The sequence below is a fragment of the Miniopterus natalensis genome, chromosome 4 (genome assembly GCF_054644295.1).
Source record: "Miniopterus natalensis isolate mMinNat1 chromosome 4, mMinNat1.hap1, whole genome shotgun sequence".
Lineage (NCBI taxonomy): Eukaryota > Metazoa > Chordata > Mammalia > Chiroptera > Miniopteridae > Miniopterus > Miniopterus natalensis.
The window spans coordinates 84722255-84745390 of NC_142084.1; the positions used below are offsets into that span (position 1 = coordinate 84722255).

Sequence of the window (23136 nt, forward strand, 5' to 3'; positions counted from 1 at the left end):
ATAAGGTGCCACCTGAGTATAGTTGGTGGATTTCACTTAGGAAAGCTAGGAAGACTTCTCTGAGGAAGTGACATGTAGGCTGAGACTTGCAGTATAATTTAGCATTAACCAGACAAAGTAGGGAGACAAGATGTTTTCAGGCAAAATGAGCCAATGTTCGAAGCATCATAAGGAGCTTGCGTGAGGGTTGGAGTGAGAGCACATGAGCAAGGTGTGGGATGAGATCGGCAAGGGAGCCCAAGAGCAGCTCTGCAGCGCCTTGTGGAGGGGCACTGCTATTCCCTTTTCCAGAGGAGAAAAGTGAGGCTCCGGGCTCCTGAGTAATTGCCCAGTCTCACAGCTAGTTAGGTGGTGGAGCCAGAATTCGAGCTGTGGGAGGCAGAAGAATGGCTCCCTTACAGACACTCCGGTCTCAGTCCCAGGGGCCTGTGACTATGTTAGGTTACACGGCAATGGGGGAATTAAGATATAAAATGGAATGAATGTTGCTAATAACTGACCTTAAAATAGGGGGCTTATTTTAGATTATTCAGGCAGTCCCGAGGTGATCTCAAGGGTCCTTAAGTATGGAAGAGGGAGGCAGAAGAAGGGCTTACAGTTGTGTGAGATGAGACAGCTTGACCTGCTGTTCATTGTTGGCTTTCACAACAGAGGAAGATGGCCACAAACCAAGGAACGCAGGTGGTCCTAAAAGCTGGAAAGGGCAAGGAGACAGATTCTACCCTAGAGATCCTCCAGAGAGGATCCCAACCCTGCTGACATCTTGATTTTAGCCCGGCGAGACCCATTTTAGACTTCTGAACTACAGAATGGTAAAATGATAAATTTGTTCATCACTGAGTTTGTGATAATTTGTTATAGCAGCAACAGGAAACTAATACACCAGCTAGGCCCGTTGGCTTCAGATCCCATGTTCCTACCCCTTGTGCTACATGCCCTAACTGTTGAATGGGCTAAACCAGGAACTATAAAGATTAAACTCTAATCCTTTATATCACTGAGTCTAAAGTTTTTCAAATAACATTTTCAAACCATACAGCAAAGAGGATGAGTTTGTGTGTGTGTGTGTGTGTGTGTGTGTGTGTGTGTGTGTGTGTGTGTTTTACATATGCCTCTTAGTTTGGTGAATTTTGAAAGGATGTGGTTATGGCCTTTGACATCAGAGGAGAGGCTCAGCGATGTTGACTGAACATAGATAGAAAGATAACGTTGGAGGCAAGTTGCCTCTGAACGACTCTCTCAAGATCAACTGCCTCCCCATCCCATTCCTTGCCCTGAAGCTGTTTTCTCTGGTTGTGCTGAGGGCTGATGCCCACGGTGCATCATTTTCAAGAGCTGGATCATGAACAACTCGAACAACTCTGTCCTCCTAGAAGAACAGCTCATCAAGAAATCCCAACAAAAGAGAAGAACTTCTCCCTCGAACTTTAAAGTCCGCTTCTTTGTTTTAACCAAAACCAGCCTGGCGTACTTTGAGGACCGTCATGGGGTATGTGAGAACTTTGTTTTTATGCCTTTTTTAAAACAGTATTTTCTATTCAGACCAGGCTAAATCATGAAGATAAACATGGAATAAAATAAGGTGACACAGACATGCTTGTTAAAACAACCTAAAAAGTACACTAATAGTAACCAGAAAAGAATGTGGAGAAAAGTCTAGAGATGAGGTAGTTGTATTAGGTGATTTTAGCTCTAAAAACTATACAAGGGTAAATTTAATATTCATTGGCTTTTTTTTCCCTTTCAAGTTTGAGTTTAATGTTTAAATTCTAATATTTCATGTGGCAAATGTTATGCTTGGGTAGCATTTAAACTTCATTGGAAGTATATTACATTTTATGGGACATAGATTAATAAAATATTAGCATTCATTGGGACCTGAGTGATGATCTTGCTCCATTGCCTTAGTGTATACTAGGTGAAATTAGTACTTGGAAAGGTTAAGTGATGGGTTCAGTGTCAACACTCTTATGAATTCTATTTGTCTCAATGGTCATCACTCACCTGATATTTTGGAATAACATTCTCTGGGCACTTAATTGTCTAAACTTGCAAGACACAATGATTAACCATATATCCCTTAAAAACTTTTCAGGAGACTAGGGTTATCATGTACAAAGCGTTAAGCAGTACAGACCGCCGGTTCTTTTCCAGAAGATTAGAGCTGCTTAGCTAAGTCTTTTTATATATCTAAAAACATTTTTATACTCCATAACGCCAATAACGATAAGAACATGAATTATCAAAATTATGTAGTTTCCCATCTTTAGCAAATTGCAGTATGTTATAAGCTCAGCACTAATTTATGATATACTAAGAAAAATAGTCCTACCTATTCAGGAACAAATTCTGTAGTTCTGCTAATCAAGTATGGTTTTTTCTAACTTTAAATATCCATGCCTATTGTCATTACATTGCCGGTTTAGCCTTTTATTTTAACCTGGATTTAGTTTGGGTGTCTGTTTCCCGTGTTGAGATGTGCAAATGTTTTCAGCAAGGCTGGGAAGCTCCTTCCTCCTGCTGGAGCAGTGGGCCAGGAAGAAGCAGAGGGGTGGTAGGTGGCAGCTCCCCGGCAGGCATGATCCCAGACACTCCTCTGTGCTTGCCCATTTCTTTTACTAAGCGGTCCCTGATGCCTGACATTTTCAAACAGAAGACAGTAAAAGATTAGGGCCTGGTGGTATGTTGGGAAATATTAACAGTCACTGTAGTGGCAGTGACAATAGAATATTGGGGAGCTCTGTTTCACAGTGTTTTCCACTTTCTCTGGTTTAACTACTTCCATCACGGCCAATTTCAAACCACTAATGTGATATCTACTGGCTCATGAAGTTTCTGAAAATTTAACAGTCAGCTCTCATGAGCCAGTACAAGCCATTTTCAGCACATCACAGGCAGTTAAATACAAATAATCTCTAGAGAAGTAAGCATTGACTGAGCAAAATGCTTAGTTGCACATGACTTACATCAGATCCTTTGCAGGAGTAAAAGAGAGGGCCCCAGGTATTTTGAGTAAGTGTGGGCTTGAAGGAGCAGCATAGATGGAAACAAGCATCACAGCTTGGTGAGGTCAGTGTAGCCAAGTGGAGCTGGATTCAAATCCTGCCTCCATCACTTTCTTGATGTGGGCAAAATATTTAACTTCTTTAAGCCTCTGTTCCCTGTTTGTAAAGAGCCCCAATATTACCTACCTCAAGTGATGTGGAGAATTTCATGAGAAAGGTATGTTATAAGCTTGGCACTATAATAGTACTATCTCAATCTTCTGAAAGGCCCTTGGGAGAACTGGAAAGGTTTCCCTGTTTTCATGACTCTGCACCTTAGGAATCGAGTGTACTGTGCTCACTATGGCATGGAAGCCATTACCATTTACGTGGGATGGGATGGACCATCAAGATCACCATTCTAGTCACTGTCTGGATAGGCCTCACCACTCCTCATGGATTCTCCCCTTTATTTATTGTTTATTTATTTATTTATTTTTAATTAAAAAAAAAATATTTTTATTGATTTCAGAGAGAGAGGAAGGGAGAGGGAAAGGGAGATAGAAACATCAATGATGAGAAAGCCATTGATTGATTGCCTCGCACATGCCCCACACTGGGCATCGAGCCCACAACCCAGGCATGTGCCCTGACCGGGAATCGAACCATGATCTCCTGGATCATAGGTTAATGCTCAACTGCTGAGCCACACCTGGCTGGGCTGACTTTTCCCTTTAGCCTACAGTCTGATCTAGTAGCAGAACCAGCTCTTGTAACATGCGTCCATCCAAAACTAAAATGGCAGGTGGGGAGATGGTCCCCTTTTCATCTTCTGTGGTTAGACAGATTCATGTCAAAGACCAGCTCACCATTTAAGAGCTGTGTGTCTTTATGTAAGTTGCTTAATGCGCTATGACCCTCTAGAAAGCGATTTACATGTTTTTAAATGATTAAACAGTCCTTCTTGATCTGGTTTTCTTTTCATGAGATGGAGGTCACCATAATTTTAATAATAATAGTAACTAATGTTTACTGAGCACTTACCATGTGTCAGTCACTGTGCTAAATGTGTATTATTTCATCTAATCCTTACAATCACCCTGTAAATTAGTAACCATTGTTACCCCAGTTTACAGATCAGGAAACTGAGGCAAAGAGAATTTAAATAACTTTCCTGAGATACCATATGTCTCTAGAGCCTATACAGCTTCCTTGATTAATGGAGCTTACTACTATTAGCAGTTGTTACCATTAGTAGGTAACTGGGGGCTCCACTGGGTTATTACAAAGTGTGCAATGCCTTCTTGCTCTAAAATCCCCCAAGTAAGGGCAATCCTAGGAATCAGCAACCCATGCCATATAGTTCTTCTGCAATTAAATATGTTATGAGCGCTGCCATTTCCACATGGACTCCATAATGCAGTCTTGTCTTCATTCACTTCAGAGACCCTACTGTGTGCCCACAAAGACATGAGAGCCTTGGTAAGCTTTGTCTCCTAAGTTCCTCTAGAATCTGTCCACTTCTCCCCATTTCATAGTCACTTTCTTAGTGAAAGCCACCACCATCTCTTACTTGGGACTGCTGCCACCTCCTAACTGTCTCCTTGCACCCACTCGACCTCCCCCACACTCCGTTCTCCACACAGTAGCCAGCGTGAACATTTGACATGGTGACGGTGATCATGTCTCGATGGCCCTCATCAGTAGCTGACTTGTCCCTTCAGCAGTTCTCTCCTTTGCCCTGAAAGTGGACCTCAGAATCTCTAACACAGTTTCCTCTGTCTCATCTCATGTCCCTCCTTCTCCTATCTTTCTGGGCTCCAACCACACAAGATTTTCTTCAACTTTAAGGCCTCCACTTTAAATGTCACTTGCTTGGGGACACCTTCTTTGATTTCCCTAGACTAGGTCATCTCCCTTTGTTAAGCTCTGCCATAGCAATACATTCCCTTTCTTCAGAGCACATGCCAATTGTAGTTACACACTTATTATTGTTATTATTATTATTATTATTATTATTATTTTGTTAATCCTCACCCGAGGATATTTTTTCTCCATTGATTTTTTTAGAGGGTAGAAGGGAGGTGGGGAAAGGGGAGAGCGAGAAGATAAACATCGATATGAGAGAGACACATCTATTGGTTGCCTCCTGCACGCGCTCCAACCAGAGCCTCAGCCCGCCCAGGGCTGGAGAGCGCACCTGCAACCCAGGTATGTGCCTTTGATCAGGAATCGAACCCAAGACCCTCCAGTGTGCAGGCTGACTTTCTAACCACTGAGCCACACCGGTCAGGGCGTTACCCACTTATTAATATGATTAGTGTGCTATTGTCACCCCCCACCCTCTGTTACATAATAAGCTTTATGCAGGCTGGTACCCAATTTGCTAAAGATGGCACCACCAATGTCTAGGACACTGCCTGACACATATTACTCACTCATTAATTACTTGTGGAAGGAAGTAAAGGGGGGAGGGAGGGAAGAAAGGACGGAGGAGAGGTATGAGGTATAGACACAGCTGAAGAGGTTAGAGCTACACAAATGACGCCTAACAGAACCAGGCTCAGTGACAAGAGTAGAGAACAGAGCCTTTTAGATCAAATGTATGCTTGAAATTCAGTAAAAGTTGTCAGTATGTTAATAGAATAAGAACCTGATCCCAAGTCTTATGTTGCCATATAATCCCCATTAATCTAAAGTTATTTATAAACAGGTTTCTCACTATATTTTAATATTTGTAAATTTATAAATATAAATTTATACCTACTTGTTAAAACCCCCCTCCAACAAAGTTACATATATGGTGCCAAAGCTTTTTTATTTTTATTTATTTAGTTAGTTTTACCTAGCACTATATCAAGGAAATGTTTCTGTTTTGGTCTGTTTAGATTTATTCATTTGTTCAGCAAGCCTTTCTTGAGCACCTACTAAGTGCTGGGCTCACTGTGAGATGCTAGGATTATAGTGGTTAACAATCGAGGCAAGGTATCTGCCCTCGTAGGAGCACGTGCTAGCAGAGGCTGCGCAAGTGTAAATACGTGGGGCAGGTAGACTGTGGCAGGTTCGGTGGGAAAGCTAAGCAGCAGCGGGGCTGGTTGGGAGGAAGGGTGGTCAGAGAAGGAATCTATCTCTGACGCGTGGGGACAGCAGATCATACAAGGGGCCAGAGCAGAAGCCAGGAAGCCGAGTGAGGCGCCAGGTGGTCTAGATCGATGACTGTTTCTGATCTATTGTGTAGTACGCTATGGGTAACTCTGAGTTGCCCATCGGTTATTTTGTCTTAACTGTCCTACAGCATCCCTCTCCCCGGGGGTATCTGGTCCAGAATCATTCTACTCCACATTTTGGTGGAAAAGTGCCTGGTAGCTAAGCTGCCTCAAGACCAACACTGAGCTCAGGCAGTCTACAGCAGCGAGGACTGAAAGCAAGTTAGAATCAGGTTAAATCCACGTCGACTGGCCTCAAAAGACAGAGCAGCAAGCCTTCGTATATTGTTTAAAAAAGTGAATTAAAAAGCGACGCGCAAAATGGTCCCCATAACTCTTCTGTCTGAAGACATCAACTTTAACAGCTGAGCTGGCTCATTTCAGAGATATGCTCATCCATGAACTTATCTGTCGTCTATCGGTTGACGTTTATTTCAGGCTGTTTCCAGGTAGTCAGTGAAAACACTGACAAACAATAGTATACCTAGAACAGGACAGTCTCCTTAAAACAGAGTCCCGCACATGGGATCACAGTACCGTAGGACAACACTCATGGCCTCTATCATTTGTTGCTACATCTTCTTCCAAAGAGACTGAAGCAACACACGGGGCCACCAAATTTACCAGAACTAATAAAAACAAAGGAATCCATTGTTGTGGTAGTTGTCAAGTACACTGTTTTCATAGGTTTTCAATATTATGGTTAAGAAAGAGGAGAAATATATAATAATTTATACATGGGTAAGATGATTTAATTTAAAGTCGGTCTATATATGTGTAGATGAACCCACCACCTACATAGTAGGATTTTTTTTTAATTTATCTTTATTGTTGAAAGACTACAGATGTCCCTTTCTTTCTCCCATTGATCCCCTCCACCCTGTATCCACTCCACCCCCAGGCCTTCCCCATACCAATGTCTGTGTCCATAGGTTGTGCATATAAGCATGTAAGTTCTTTGATTAATCTCTCCCCACCCACTCCCCCACCCCTGCCTTCCCTCTGAGATCCCTCAGTCTGTTCCATGCTTCTGTGTCTCTGGATCTATTTTGTTCATCAGTATATTTTGTTTATTATATTCCACATATAAGTGAGACCATGTGATATTTATCTTTCTCTGACTGGCTTATTTCCCTTAGTATAATATTCTCCAGGTCCATTCATGCTTTCCCAAAGGGTAGGAGATCCTTTCTTTTTTTACAGCTGCATAGTATTCCATGGTGTAGATGTACCACAGCTTTTTTATCCACTCATCTACTGATGGGCACTTGGGCTGTTCCCAGATCTTAGCTGTTGTAAATTGTGCTGCTATGAACATAGGGGTGCATAAGTTCTTTCTGATTGGCGTTTCAGGTTTCTTAGGATATATTCCTAGAAGTAGGATCACTGAGTCAAATGGCAGTTCAATTTTCAATTTTTTGAGGAAACTCCATACTGTTTTCCATAGTGGCTGCACCAGTCTGCATTCCCACCAATAGTGTACTAGGGTGCCCTTTTCTCCACACCCTCACCAGCACTTGTAGTTTATATAGTAGGATTTAAGGGGTGCCCAAAAGCCACCTCCTCTGCAAAACATCAGTTTTCCTACTTGATCTTCTTAGGGGATCTGGAAGGTTTACCTGAATGAGCTCTTTGGATTAGGTTATCAAGTGTCTTTATTAAGAAGCAAATGAAGTACAGGAAGTTATCAAACAAGCAATTTTGGACTGCCCCATAGAGGTCAGCTCTAATTTTAGATAGGACCTAAAGAAAGTCTCAGACACGCTGTAATTCTAACAAAGTGCAATGAGGAGAGGAAGCAACAACCGGGCAGTTTAGTAGGATGAAGGCCTGGTGCTAATTAACTTGGATGACTCTGGTCAGTTCCTTATTCTACCTGGGATTGAGTTTTCTTGTCAATAATATCAAGGGATTGGACTAGATCAGTGGTTTTCAAACTTCCTAAGGCATGGAACCCCCTCTCAGTACAAAATTATACATGCTATTTCCATCCCCACACATGAAAAATACAGAAGTGGAAAGGCTCTGTTTGAAGTGAGAACACCAGGATCTTACCCTCTTGGCCTGACCCTTGACCTGCAATAATCACCAAGGCACCTTCCATTTCTATGACCTCAGTCTCCTCAGAGTGTAAAGTGAATAGTAGAAATGATAAGATAAGGGCCAATTTACAACGTCATTTTATCTTGAGGTTAATTATTGATGGGATGATTTCTAAAGACACTTTCAGCTCAAAAAAGTGAAAACTGTGTGATTATATCTCTCTCCAATGATATCATGAAATCACAAATAGAGATAGAGATTAGCTACACATGGTTACCTTTCCATTTATATTAAGAGTTTTGCCTTAGCCCTACAAATAACACTTTCTGCAGCACACTTGGTCTTACCCACTGTTCCCTCAATCAACCAATTAACAAATATTAATTGAACACCACCTCTGTGCAAGAAGTTATTTCTTGAAATGCAATGAAATTGTTATTAATTTACATTTTTCAGCTACCAACTCTTCAGTGCCTCAAAAGCACATGCAAAAATGTACTCTTTCAAACTCATTAAAAATCTCCCATTACCATTCTAAAAAGAAGGAGGGCTTCAAAAGAGCATCCACAGACCAGAGACACTGAGATACAGACTGTGCAATACACCTTGATGATGTGCTTTTTACTGGCATGTAGCATTTAGTTCTTGCTCTTAGTTTCTGCAGAAGTCCTTTTCTCTCTGCCCACTTTTGTAAGCACATTTAAACAAACATGCTTTTAAAAGGCCAGGCTCACTAATATCTTTATCAAATATGAATGAGGCTTGGAACTTATTCCTGAATTATTGCTTCACTTCTAACATAAATATACCCACATAAAAGCATACAGAGTTGCTTCATTTGAATCTATGAAGAAAAATGCTCTCACTCAAGAAGAACATGAGAGGGCCTGTCATGAACTTGAACCTCCGTGGATACAGAAGAGCAGGTGACAGGTGCTGCCTGGCTGCTGCTTGCTGCCAAAGAGGTCATTAGGTTATAAGCACAGAGCTGCATCACTTTGCACACCCAGAATTTGATGTGTACTCCCGACCTTTCTCCCCTTGTCATCTGCCAAATTTGTATTACAGTTTGGTGTTTGGAAAATTTCTGAATGCTTTAAAACGTTATTTTAATTTTTCTGCTTAGTAAACTTATATGCACACTGTAAAAACTTCAGATATTATAGAAATATATCACTTACATTGCAAAAGTTTACCATACTGACACCCAGAAGGGAGAGCCAGTCTTAGTAGGGTTTCTTCTTGTATTATTTCTTCAAGTTTTGCATAAACTAATATATACTTAATTATTTTTTTCCAAAAGTGAGATGATGCTTCATCTATTGCTCTATACCTGCTTTTACATGATAGATAGATAGATAGATAGATAGATAGATAGATAGATAGATAGATAGATAGATAGATAGATAGATAGATGACAGATGATAGAGAGGTTTGTCCCTCCACATACACCAATATTGTAGCTACAGAGCAGAGGCAGAATGGGCGGATCATAACTAATTTAACCATTGGTCTTTGATGGACATTTAAGTTCCTCTAGGTTTTTTAGTGTAATAAATAATGCCATTATGAACATCTTTTTTCTACTTCTTTATATATTTTAAACAATTGTTTCCATAGAATAAATCTTATAAGGGAAATGTATTTATATATTTTAGTTAGCTGTTTTTAAATACGATCAAAGAAATGCATGTTTGTGGTAAAAGAGTGAAACAGTACAGAAGGATATGAGGTGACAAGAAAAGCTCCCTTTCTACCTTCTACTCCCAAGCCTTGGGGTCCCTGACATTAGTATCTGCTCTTAATGGTTTCTTGTGAGACTGATACATTCATCATTTCAACAGAGGATCACAAATTGTCCTCTGGATGCTGTAGGACAGTGCAGTCCTTTTCTTTCTTTCTTTCTTTCTTTCTTTCTTTCTTTCTTTCTTTCTTTCTTTCTTTCTTTCTTTCTTTCTTTCTTTCTTTCTTTCTTTCTTTCTTTCTCTCTTTCTCTCTCTCTCTCTCTCTCTCTCTCTCTCTCTCTCTCTCTCTCTCTCTCTCTCTCTCTCTCTTTCTTTCTTTCTTTCTTTCTTTCTTTGTTTTTTTGTTTGGTAAAATCCTCGCTTTTTTCTTTTGGGTGGTCAGGGCACTACTACTGACAAGACGGCAGACTTTAAGGGAAGCTAGAGTGTTTTCCACACACCATAACCACAGTGTGAAAAGCTGGGGTAAGGAAAGCCAGTTGACTCTGGTTTTTCTATGACTAAAAGGTCTTGTGGAAAATAGGAAAGAAAAGAAGGCAGGTGTGGGATGGATCTTAATAATTTCCTGGCTTTAAGTCAGTCCAGGAGCCCCAGAATCAGCTACCCTAGTTCCTGATCTCCCCAGGACTTCAAAGTTTAGTGGATGTAGGTTCAGGCTAAGAGGGGTGGGGAGGGAAAGAACCAGGAACAACTAATTACAAATTGTAGTTGTGTTTTAGAAGATGCTACTTTTGCAATAGAGATAATAATAATCACATCTTTATTGGGTATCAAGCAACGTGTTAGGTGCCTTCCTGTACATTGGGTCATGACAACCCTGAGCTGCTGCTGTCAGCGTCCCCTACTCCTGAAAAATTAAAAGAACTGAGAATAACTAAGATCACTAAGCTCAGAGAACTGAGACAACTTGCTCCATGTTACCTGTCATAGGGATTCAAACCCTGGCTTTTCCCGCTTCTGAATCTCTGCTTTCCTCCCCTGCAGTGCATGGGTTCCCTTTGTCATGAAAGACAGGAGGCTGAGTGAGTTAGGAGACCGGGACCGAATTCGTGGATTGCCTCTGGCACGTTTTGCAGAAGGGATGAAACTAGAATCCAGAAAGACCTGTAAAACTAATTTTAGAACTGATTCTCTGCATTCTGCTAGGAGTGTGGCAAGCAACCCCCAAATCAGTCACTTAAGCTTCATCTCTCTTGACATCAGTTTTCATTTCAATTGTGCCATTGTGGGGTTTCAGATTGGTACAATGGCGATGCTACACCCCAGAAGAGGCAATGAGCAAAATATTCAAAATGCTTATTAAAATCATCAGCAGCACCCAGCCATGTGGCTCAGTTGGGTGGAGCACCATCCCATGCACCAAAAGGTTGCGGGTTCAATTCCTGGTCAGGGCACATACCTACGTTGTGTGTTTGATCCCCAGCCGGGGCATATATGGGAAGCAACCAATCGATCTTTCTCTCTCACATCAGTGCTTTTGTCTTCCTCTCTCTAAAATGAGTAAACATATCCTCAGGTGAGGATTACAAAAAAAAACACCCACATCATCAGAAATATTTCCTAATCTTAAAGGAACTCTGATAAAGGCAGCATGTGGCTACATTTACAGTGCGATCCAGTAAAGTCTTAAATGCATCACTCCCCCTTTGAAAAATATTCTCTCTGTTGATGCCAGAAATTCCATTATCAAAGTTTCCTCTTGGCTTAAGTCCACTAATACCTGTCCTAATCCAAACTCCTCTGAAACAAGCTAAGCATTAAGCTGTCAGTAAGTTAAGCCTTTGGGGAATGACTATTTGAGGAAGGTTTAGATAGGAGAGTGGGCGAGGAAGCAGAAAGCTAAAGTCTTCACATTATGACAAAGTCAAGAAGACCAGGAAGGAAACAGGCCCCTTTCATCGTTTTGCTCTGTTTTTACAAATAATTGGTAAACAAATGACTTTGGAATGTCAAAATCACCAGTACTGCCAGTTAAAAATTAATGCTGCCTTCCCAAATGGTGGTTCCTGGTTACACATTTGCCCGAAAAAGAAATCCCTAAAGAAACGTGGGCACCTAAAGCCAGGAGAACACAGTCATGTTTTATGGGCAGCATTTGGAGAAAGAAAGGAAAGGAAAGGAACACTTGAATGATTGATTTATTATTTGAATGATTTTATTTTGCTAGTAGATTTAAGTCATTCTTTTAATTCCTCTAAAGTAACCCATGATTCAAGAACTATTATTATTCCCATTAAAAAAACAACACAAAGCAACTGAGAAGTTAGGACACTTGTCTCAGGTTGCACAGCTGGTCAAGTGGATGTGGGCCTCCCTGACCTGAAAGTTCTGTTCTGTCCCACTCTGCCTCACCAGGGCAGAAAGCTCAAATTCCACTGTGTTTTTTGTTTTTAAATATGTCTTTACTGATTTCAAAGAGAGGAAAGGAGAGGTAGAGAGAGAAACATCAGTGATGAGAGTCATTGATTGGCTGCTTCCTGCATACTCCCTACTGGGGATCTAGGCCACAACCAGGCATGTGCCCTGACCAGAAGTCAAACCGTGACCTCCTGGTTCATAGGTTGATACTCAACTGCTGAGCCACTCTGGCCGTGCAAATTTCACTGTTTTTAAGAAGGGTAGAGATGCCCTCTTTCATGGGTATCAGACACATAACTTCTCACTAATGTATCTACTGAACTAGCTGCGCAGCCAGGGAGCCAATGTTATGGAGCAAAGAGGAGCTATTATGCTGAGGATCGAGGGGAAAAACTCCCCCTTTGAAATCTACATAAGCAAATGGGCAGAAATAAATCTCTGTTGGCTCATGACTTGGAGAAATCAGTCACAAGATCGGCTGTTCAGTGTTGGGGTTGGGGAATGAAAGTCTCCTGTGGAGAGTCAGGGCAAGTGCGAAGCCATGAAGCCTAGTGGTTAAGGCTCTGGAGTCACAGTTGAGCATGTGTGCTACTCTTCCACTTCCAAAGAGACTCGGCCCCTCTGAACCTCAACTTACTTGCCTGTCAAATGGGAATTGTGATTTAAAAAGATGGCACATTGAATGCCTGAAGTATAGGATGTGCTCAAAAACATTATCGTCTTTTATTTTCTTTTTCTTTTTCCTGCCTTCTCTTTGTAAGTCACAATCCAAAATTCTATTTTACACAAAAATTAATGTAAAGAGAAAAGAGATATCAAAGCCACTCCCACAAGCTTGCCTTTGTACAAATATATGGTCATCGCTTCCTGTTGGATTGTGTTGGACACATGTCAGATGTTCCGAGTGAAGCTTCAGAATGTGAGGACAGCTTTAAACATGGCCATTAAAGGAGACAAGGCCAAGTGAGTCTGTGACTTTCACCCCGAGCGATGCAGACAGAATAGCAAGGAAGAACGAAGGCATGTTTTCTTGGTGTCTCTGTCTTTCTGGTGGCTTTTGTGTGGTTTCCTTGGAAGGTTTACCCAGGCATTTTTCAGAAATAGCACAGTTGTTTGGATGATTATAGGCAATCACCGTTTCCCAGAGAAGGAGCTATGTTTAGCTCACTGACCGGCTGCTCCCCAGGGCCCAACTGGGGAAAGGTACAGCAGGACTGTTGTTTACCACGTATCAGATCTTATAAGGCCCAAGAAGAATGGCCTGAGGGCCTTAGGAGAGAGTGACCAAGAAGGATGGATTGTGAGGGGGGACCCAGAGCACTCATTTGGGAATCAAGGTGAGTTCTGACAGTGGAACATCAAACCCATCCAACAGAAGAGCAAGCCTGGTATAAGGCTCACCTGACAGATGGTGAAGGCACAAATGTCTCTTAACATCCATGTTTGAAATCGACGAGTATTAAGAAATCAAAGGAGATCATCTCAGTTTAGAGGAGAAGTCACTCTTAGAAATCTTGAAGCTACACTGTCCAATAAAGTAGACACCAGCCATGCGTGGCTACTGAGCGCTTGGAATGTGATGAGTCCAAGTTGAGATGTGTCATAAAATACATGATTTCCAAGACTTAGCATAAAAAAGTAATATACCTTATTAATTTTTATGGTGATTACATGTGGAGGTGATAATATTTTAGACATATGGGTTAAATGAAATGTATTCTTAAAATTAATTTTACTTATTTTTGCCTTTTTTAGTGCCTACTGGAAAATTTTAAGTACATATTTGGCTCATATTAGGTTCCCACCAAACAGTGTTGCTTTAGAATTTCATACAGAATTTTTATACCTATTCATGACTCCAGTTACTATTTACTTCCACTTTATACCCTAGTTAGGATAATCTCCGTCTACTAACAACCAACACTTATCCAGAACTTTCCTACCCCAGGGCTTTTGCTCTCGCTTCTCACTCTCCCCAGGATGCTCACTCTCCCGGACCTTGTCACGTCTGACTCCTTTTTCAACTTTCTGATCTTTTCTCCAATGCCCTCCCTCTACAGAGGCCTGCTCTGACCACAGGTTGATCAGATCAACCTGTCCTACTATCTTTAGAGCTCTTGTTGATATCGCCCACCTTCCCAACTAGACTGTGTGCGGCATGAGAAACTCTACTGTGTTTGCCTATTTCCTGCCCTCAGAACAGTGCCCAGCTCACAGCTGGCCCACAGTAAATATTTCCTGAATGGCTAAATGCATTAGCCTTAAATATAATTGAGACCGGTCTCTATTCTCAGGGAGCACGGGATTTAGTGGGTCCCAAGGACAAATATGTCTGCAAATGGAGTCGTCATATTACCGCCATGAGCCTTTTGTTGCGTTTTGCTGTGTGTAGTGCTAAGGAAATAACCCAAAAAAACAAGATAACCTCAAAGCTTAGACTTGTTGTTTACCCATAGTGGCAGATGGCTGTTGAGAAGGCTGCTTCCTTGTGCTCTTCTCTTTTTAAAAAATAGATTAAACATTCCAAAGACTGTGATTATGGGCAGAATCAGGGCATATATTTCTAGCTGTGGAAGACCCTAAGTGAAAAGGTGGTTTGAGTCCAAAGGGCACGTTTTCAGAGACTTTTAAGGGGAGATTGACCTCTTCATACATCGTTAGATTACAGTGTGGTTGTAGACCACTGTGTGGAGCAGATGCTCATTTTTGTTTGCATATGTCCTATAAATGTGTGTGGGAAAGACAAATGCATTCCAGATGGTTAGCCTTAACTGCCTCAGGGTTGTGGAGAAGGGTAGGATAATAACACGCTATAATATTTACTTTATAGACTTCCATATTGTTTTATTTCTTGCAGTGACCATGGATAGATTTTTGTACTTTAAAAAATGAATAAAGTAGATTTTAGAAAGAAAATTTTAAAAAGAAAATACCAGGAAGCTTCCCTGTATTTGATAGGAGGTACTTCTCACATCTCAACTTTTTTAAAAAATCTCAGTTCTGTGCTACTAAAGCACAGGCCAGCAACCAATCTGAGTATCAAAAAATAAGAGGTAAAACTGATCTCACTTCTGGAGAATTTGATGATGTCATGGCTCCCTGAATGCCAACCAAGTGCACTAATATGCCACAACTCTCTTGCCATAGGACCTCCTTAACCTCTTTCGTTGAGAGGGTACCCTTTATTGAAGGCATCTATTATGAACAACATAATTACATTTCCCATTTTGTTTTCTACTCAACCCTCAAAAGTAGGCCTTATTGTCCTCACTTACCAGATGTAGAAATTGAAGTCCAGGGAGGTTAGGTGAATTGCCCAAGGTCACGGCGCTAGTTAGAGGCAGAGCTCAACTTTAAACGTAGTCCTTTCTGACCTTTTTCCTAATTCACCACCATTTGCTGTCTCTTTCTGAGGGATTCGGTGTAATGAAGTGTTTTGCAGCTGGTTCCACAGATGAATTAAACTCTATTCTCAATGGAAAGTTAATTCTAGGCACCTGTGAAAGGCTTTGATCTCTAAAAGCTTTTCCCTAACTGGCCTTCCATGGAGCCTGATAGTCCACAAATAGAATCAGTCCTATTGGGTAACATCCCCTGGGATCCACTCTCCAAAGACAAGAACAAGGACCCTTAGAAATGGGTAACATGTACATCATTACAAATCATGAAGACCACCTGTGAATTAGTTATCAAGGAAATACAATCTAAAAAGCCTCCAAATGAATGAAACATGGGGACCATAAGATTTGATGGGGGTGTGGTGAAGGAATAGTTATAGACCAGAGTCAGGAACTTGCTACAAGGCTGTCATTGTGGGACTGTGGACAACTAAGCAACCCAGAGAGGCCAGATGTAGGAAAGAAAGGTGCCACTAAAGGTATACATCACCATCCAGGTCAGGCCTGAGCTCAATTACTGAGTTTATAAGGCTATGGATAGGCCCAAAGCAGAGAAAACTGGCACATGTCTGGCTGGTTTCCTGTAGACTACACTACCCATCCCAGGTTCAAGTTCTACAAATGCTGCTGTTTCTCACAAGATCCCTGGGACATAGGAAGCCATGGCCCAATGAGTGGAAATCATCACCCCATCAAGAAGACTATTCAAAGAGCATGTTCTCCTAGGAGTCTGCTCAGAGTGTCCTCAGTCATCGAGGGCCAAGAAGTGGATTCTGGATATTTAGGGGGTTGTTTTACAAAACTAATGTATCTTACCTAGTAATGGATTTCTGGAAGCAACCTGGACAATAATATTATTTCCTCTCTTTTTAAATGGGATATGCATTTTCTTCCCACAGAAAAAGCGCACGTTGAAGGGCTCCATTGAACTCTCCAGAATCAAATGTGTCGAGATTGTGAAAAGTGACATTAGCATCCCTTGCCACTATAAGTATCCTTTTCAGGTAAGTCTATCATGCCCTAGGGCACTAGTTCCTCATACCTTATATGACGGCTGAAGTCCTCAGTCATTGTAAGAGAAGGTGAGGATGACTTTGGTCTAGGATTACAACTTAGGCAGAGCCCAGAAGAAAGCTGCTGTGTTCTTTCAATCAATTGTGCAATTCTCAACCATTCAACAAAGATGAAGCACAAAACCTCTTAAAAGTTGTCATTCCTCATTCCCCTTTCCTTCATGTCTTCCCTACCTTAAAAAAATTCCTAATTGCTTTGCCCCTGGGGGAAGGAAAAAAAAAAACTACCAAGGGCCCCAAGCCTAATGTTGTTTAAGTGCAGTTTACTCATGACTTGGGGTGACTGATTGCAATTCTTGGTTAGAAATTGCTTGGGGGCTCTGGGGTTAAAAAGAATCAGATTTTACTATCTGAGAACTATCTGGAGTTATGCTGTCCGATACAGTAGCCACTAGCCACATGTGGATGCTTAAAGTTAAATGTGGATTCATTTAAGTTAAACAATATTAAAAATTCAGCTCTGAGTCATATTAAGACACATTGAATGAATGAGCAATTCACATGTTCAATAGCCAAACATGGCTAGTAGCTACTGGATCGGACAGCACAGATGATAGAATTGCCATCCCTGCAGAAAGTTCTATTGGACAGAGCTAGTGGAGAGCATCTTTAGTCTTTAGGTTGTGACATTGTCTAAATCTTATTACCACTCTTGGCATTGTGGCTTGAGGAGTGGACAGCTCCTTGGGCATCCTAGCGTTTCATTCTTGCTTGACCACGTGAGTAACATAGAAAAAGGACATTTTTCCTACTAGAAAGGTGACTTCCATGGGTTGGAATTTTTAGAGCTGAAAGTAAAAGGAATAACATGTATTTTCCTGTCGTTAAAATTCCAATTAGAAATGCATGCATGAAAAAAACTGATGAAATTCAAAGAAGTTCTGTGATCTAGTTAACAGTATTGGCCCAGCGTTAATTTTCTGCTTTTGAAAATGTGCTGTGGTTATGTAAAAGGTTGTCATTGGGGAAAGGTAGGTACAAAGTATATAGGAACTCTGTACTATTTTTGGAACTTTTTGGGTGTCTTACATTATTTCAAAATGAGTCCTTAAAATTCCATTTAAACGTTTGTCATCGAATACCTTACTCTTTTATATGCCAGGTAGGTTTTCTTTTCTGAAAAATGAACATGAGAAATAAAGGTGCTATCAACAGGAGAACTCTCTCCAGCTGTTTTAATTTAGTGATGGCTTACTTTTGACCAGTAGCTTAAGCTGTGGAGGTTCACTCTGTCTCTGCACAGCACCCAAACATCTGCATGAAAGAACACTGGTCCCCAATCACCCAGAGTTTGCCTTTTTGAAAACAAACACCAAGACCCCACTCTTGGCTCAGTAAGCCAGATGGGCCTACTGTCAGTTATCCATCTCCAGACACACTGCTCACCTTGATCTCTGTGTGTCTCCAGGTTGTGCACGACAACTACCTCCTCTATGTGTTTGCTCCAGACCGTGAGAGCCGGCAGCGTTGGGTGTTGGCTCTTAAAGAAGGTAATTAATCTCCTGTGTGACTGAGTCCTCAGATCCCTTGATCCTGTAGTGGGCTTGGGTTCCACAGTAGAATAAAGGGCAGCTGGTGGTCAAACATTTCTCCCATTTAGCGTTGATGGAAGGTCTCAACCTTTCACTCTGGTTGCAAGTCCAGGGTCAGCCAAGTCCAGCCACCTCTTGTTTTTGTAAGGCTCCAAGCTAAGGATGTTTTGATTTTTGATTTTTTATTTTCAATGGTTCCATTTTAAAGAGTTATGTAAGTACCTACATAATATATCTATTTTACCTACTGGTGTACAGCCTAAAATATTTACTCTCTGGCCCTTTAAGAAAAAGCTTGCTGACTCCTGCTATGGTGTGAAGAATAAAAGTGTGGACCCTCCATTTAGATGACCCAGGTTTGAGTCCTGGCTCTGCCACTCACTAGTCATGTGTGCTTGGGCAATTTCCTCAACTGCTCTGTGTTTCAGTTTCCCCATCTATTTTTAAAAGAGGGTGTAGGAGGGAATAAAAATAGTGTCTGCCTCCAGAACTGCTGTGAGTAAAGCCCTTGGAACTAGCCTGGCCCACAGTCAGCACCCAATAAATGTTAACTAGCTTTACATGTTTTCAGATCATCAGTGAGGGTATTTCTTAAAGCTCATTTTTCTGAAAGCATAATTAGAACCAGCACAGCGTTTAGGTCCACGGGATGTAGAGCCAGGCTGCTAAGGTGAGAATCCCAGCTCTGCCAATTATTAGTGTGTGACCTTGAGCAAGGTCCTTGGCCTTTTTTGGTGTCTCCGTCACCTTAGCTGTGATTTCTGACTGGTAAACATTCATAAAGTTATTGTGAGAATTAATGGGCTAGGTCATGTCAGACACACAAGGACAATACTGAAAGGAAGTACTCAATTGGTATTATGATTATTTCTATTTCGCCTGAAGCCTTGGATTTGCAGGAGAACTGGGTTCAAATATTAATCTGTCTCTAAGTAGCTATGAGGACTTAGGGTAAACAAGCCATTTGAAATCAAAGGAGCCACAATGTTCCTATCTGAAAAATGAGAATAAAAATGCAAGTCTTATTTTCTTCCAAGGTTATTGTAAGTCTCAAATGGACCATTTGAGCACATTGTCAAGTGCTAGGCAAACTGGAAAGTGCTCTCAAGTACAACTAAGTCACAGGGCACAGAACAAACACAAAAATAATCTAAAGGGCTCCAACTACGATCATTGGCCATTCTCCTTCTGTGCGAGGTTTTTTACTCAGGATGCTAAAACTAGAAGGAGCATTAAAGAGAATCTGTCCAGTTCTCTGGCTTTTATACTGTTTTTTCTCAGCAGTAGAGTCTTTTTTTTTTTTTCCTACCATAACCTTACTTTAAAGCCACAAATCTAGAAGGGATAAAAGCAAAGTTGCTGTGGTTGGAGGTGGGAGATGAAAAGGGGGAACCCCACCTACTCAGTCTTCCCATTACCCTAAGGCACTTCTGTGGGGCCCACTGATCCAGTCTAACCACCTCATTGCACAGTGGGGAACCTGAGGCTCAGACGAGGGTTTTGCCCAACCTAAGGACACACAACTAATCCAAGGCAGAGCCAGATGAGAACCCGGATCTGCTGATGCCTAAGTCCAAAGTGCCTTCCTGAGTACATATATATGCTGGGGGAAAGGGCCATTCATTTTTCTGACTATTCTGAATACTGTGCACTCAAGTTTACCCAGCTGGGTCCAATCTCAAGGAGTTATCAAGTAGGTAGCCCTTGATAGACTGATCTGTAAATAACTCTTCTGCTGGTGCCAACCCCTTTCAGAAACAAGGAACAATAACAGTTTGGTGCCCAAGTACCATCCTAATTTCTGGATGGATGGGAGGTGGAGGTGCTGTGCTCAGCTGGAGAAGCTCGCAGTGGGCTGTGCCCAGTACGACCCAACCAAGAATGGTAAGACCCTGAGAATTCCCTTTCTTCTTTGTAAAAAGAATGACCTCTCTACTAGTAGGAAGTAAAGCTCTCAGCTTCCCATCATCAGGGGTGTCAAAGACTGAATGTTGGGAATCATCTGCCTCCGCTACCAGTCTGTTGATTGATTTATTTATTTATTTTCATCTTTACACCTCCTCGCTACTCAAAGCATGGTCCTTGGACCAGCAGCGTCAATATCACCTGAGAGCTAGTTAGAAATGCAAATTCTCTGGCCCCATCTCAGGTCTTCTGGATCAGAATTTGTATTTTCACAAGCTCCCCAGGAGATTTGTGTGCACAGTAATTTTGAGAAGCACTGCTATAACCTTCAAGTTAGGAAATTTGAACGGCATGGTCTACTTAGATCTTAAGTTGTAGGGACAGCCTTAAGAGATATATAATATACATTTTTTACGGTCACCACATCACATAAGTGTTTAATCACACAAGTTCAACTCTATACACTTGGAGGGGAAAGAAAGGAAAAACAAAACAACTGCTTATTTTGCTCCCTGGCTTCTCCCCACCTACCCTTCAAACTTGCCCTTGACCTCCACAACCTCAGAGAAAAAGAGGCCACAGCCTACGTGCAAAGTGAAAACAAAAGTTGCCTCTTGGTCTTTGAGATCAAGGGCCCAGGCCCTGGGGATTGGAGTGCACCTCAGTTTTACCTTATGTGATGATTTTGGGACCTGAACTCCCAACGAAGTGCAGCTCCACTGTGACCCACTTTTGTATGCAATATGTCCCATTCCTCTTAACCATCTAGGGTAGCCAATGTGATGTTAAAGGAAGAAAAGACTTGAGCAGTTGAGTATGCTCAAGGTCGCACAGCTAGGATGTGCTCTGCAGAGCCATTGCTGAATACGGACGATGGATAGATTATGTGGATTTGGGGCTCCCATTCCCCTCTCTTCTCAACCCCTCTTACCCTAACTACCTTTACTCATCGGTTGGTTTCTTTTTCTGCACTGAAACCTTTTACCTCAGGTTGACAGCCCAAGGCGGATGTGTTAAATGTAACACATGGCTGGGTTTTCCGTGGCTTCCTGAGTCATAGCCCCTTTTAGTACTACTTTAAAAACTGCCGCTTCTCACCCTCCACCTTGGAAGAGAAAGTTCAAGGTTACCAGCCCCTTGGCCCAGAAGAATGCTATTTATCTAATTTTAGGAGCCAATGATCCTCTGCATTAGCCCTGTTGACCATACTTGCGAAGACGTGTATTTAATGAGAAGGAAATGGAAGGTTTTATATGGGTGGAATCAACCACAGTGACAAGGTGTCGTGCACTGGCCTCAGTGAGTGAAAACCCTTTCCAAAGCCAGAAATCTGGTCTCCAAATTCCTGCCAGCACCTTGCTGTGGGCCTGCAGATGAGTCACTTGGCCATTAAGGACCCTAACATCTTCATCTCTGAAATGGTCAGGGAAGTTTTAAGGGGCCTAAGATGAAATATTTGCTAAGCTCCCTGCCAGCTTTGAAATTCTTTGAGTCTGTCTTTCCACGTTCTGTTTCCACCATGCATGTCACAGCTGTTCCCCTTCATGGTTCGCAGTCTTTCCTTCCACCGAGTGGTGGACACATGACCAAGGGGTGAGGACCACCTGCATGACTCACCAGATGACACTTAAGGAGGCTGGTCATGCTGAGTTTCTCCCCACATGAACCCAGGGCCTACCCACTGGACACTCACTTTGCCAATGGTCCTGCTTCTGCATTGTCACCTACAACAACGTCCCAATCTGAGCATGCACCCATTCTACTCTTTCTGACTTGTTTTAAATACTCTCATGCACCGCAGCTTTGATAGAATTGAGGGCAGAGCGCTTGAGGGCACACCACGCTGTGCACACAGCACATGATCATTGGCTCATGGCACACGTACAGGGCAGGGTCCAAGACCACAAATCTCTGGGATGAAAAAACACTTGAGGGTGAGTCCCAGCCCCATCGCTTTCTTGCTATGTTACTTAACCTATCTGAGTCTCTGAGCCAGTTTCCTCATCTGTAAAATGGGGCCGATGATAATAAATAGCTACTTTGTGGGGTTGTGGGAGACTCGGGGCATGCAAAGCTCTTGGCACAGCTGCGGGCACTTCCTGAGCTCGTGATGAATGGAGTTGCGTCTACTAGCCTTCCTTATCTGTGGACAGAAGAATGAAGCTCTACCCAGCCCACAGAAACACTTATTTCTGCAGCCAGAACTGGCCCTGATCTCACCATATACCAGCTTCACACAGAAGGCCAGGAAGGAAGGGGAGAGCAAGGCCAGGGGACAGAGAGGCCAGTCCCAGAATGTTCAGGGCCAGAAGGGGCCCAAGGCCACACAGCTGGTGTGTGGTGGAGCCGGGGGTAAATGCCAGTCTCCTGGCTCCAAGTTCAGGGCTGAATAGGAAGCATGCTCCCTATTATGTTGTTTTCCTTCTTCTCTGTGAATTGCATACCCAATACCCCACCCTGCCCTTGCCCAAGGACTTAGCCCAAGGGCTGGGCCCCAGGGTCACTGTGCGAACCTCCTTACCACGTCCCTGGCATGGGCTGTTCATTCAAGTCAGCCTCAGGCAGGAATGAGCCACTCAGCCCCTGATGCAGCCCAGTCCCTTCTCTGATGGTTGAAGAAATCTTTGAATTGAGCAGAAGCCTGGGCACTGCCTCCTGTGTGACCCCAGACCCCCATGCTTGGTCCATTGACTCCGGGCCTGACTTTTCAGTGCATCAAAGGAGAAATACTGAGAGACAGAGGTGAAGAGATGAAAGGAAAGGGACAGGAAAAAGGAGAGAGAGAAGCGAGGAGAAAGGAGGCCAGAAGGAATAGAGAGAGGAGAGATAAAGGGCTTTGCTGTGCGCTGTTCGGAGGAGGCCGCATCAACACATATTCAGACACCTCAGGGT

At 42.3% G+C, this 23136-nt stretch overlaps 1 protein-coding gene across 1 annotated transcript in view; it reads left to right on the forward strand.

Annotated features, from left to right (window-relative positions):
• The first annotated feature begins 1342 nt into the window (after positions 1-1342).
• Positions 1343-23136, forward strand: part of ITK (IL2 inducible T cell kinase) — a 43906-nt gene continuing 22112 nt past the window's right edge. Inside the window, exons 1-4 of the mRNA XM_016209525.2 lie at positions 1343-1489; positions 16634-16738; positions 18216-18297; positions 20095-20223. Coding sequence (XP_016065011.1) covers positions 1343-1489; positions 16634-16738; positions 18216-18297; positions 20095-20223 — 463 coding nt within the window. The remainder of the gene's footprint in view (positions 1490-16633; positions 16739-18215; positions 18298-20094; positions 20224-23136) is intronic.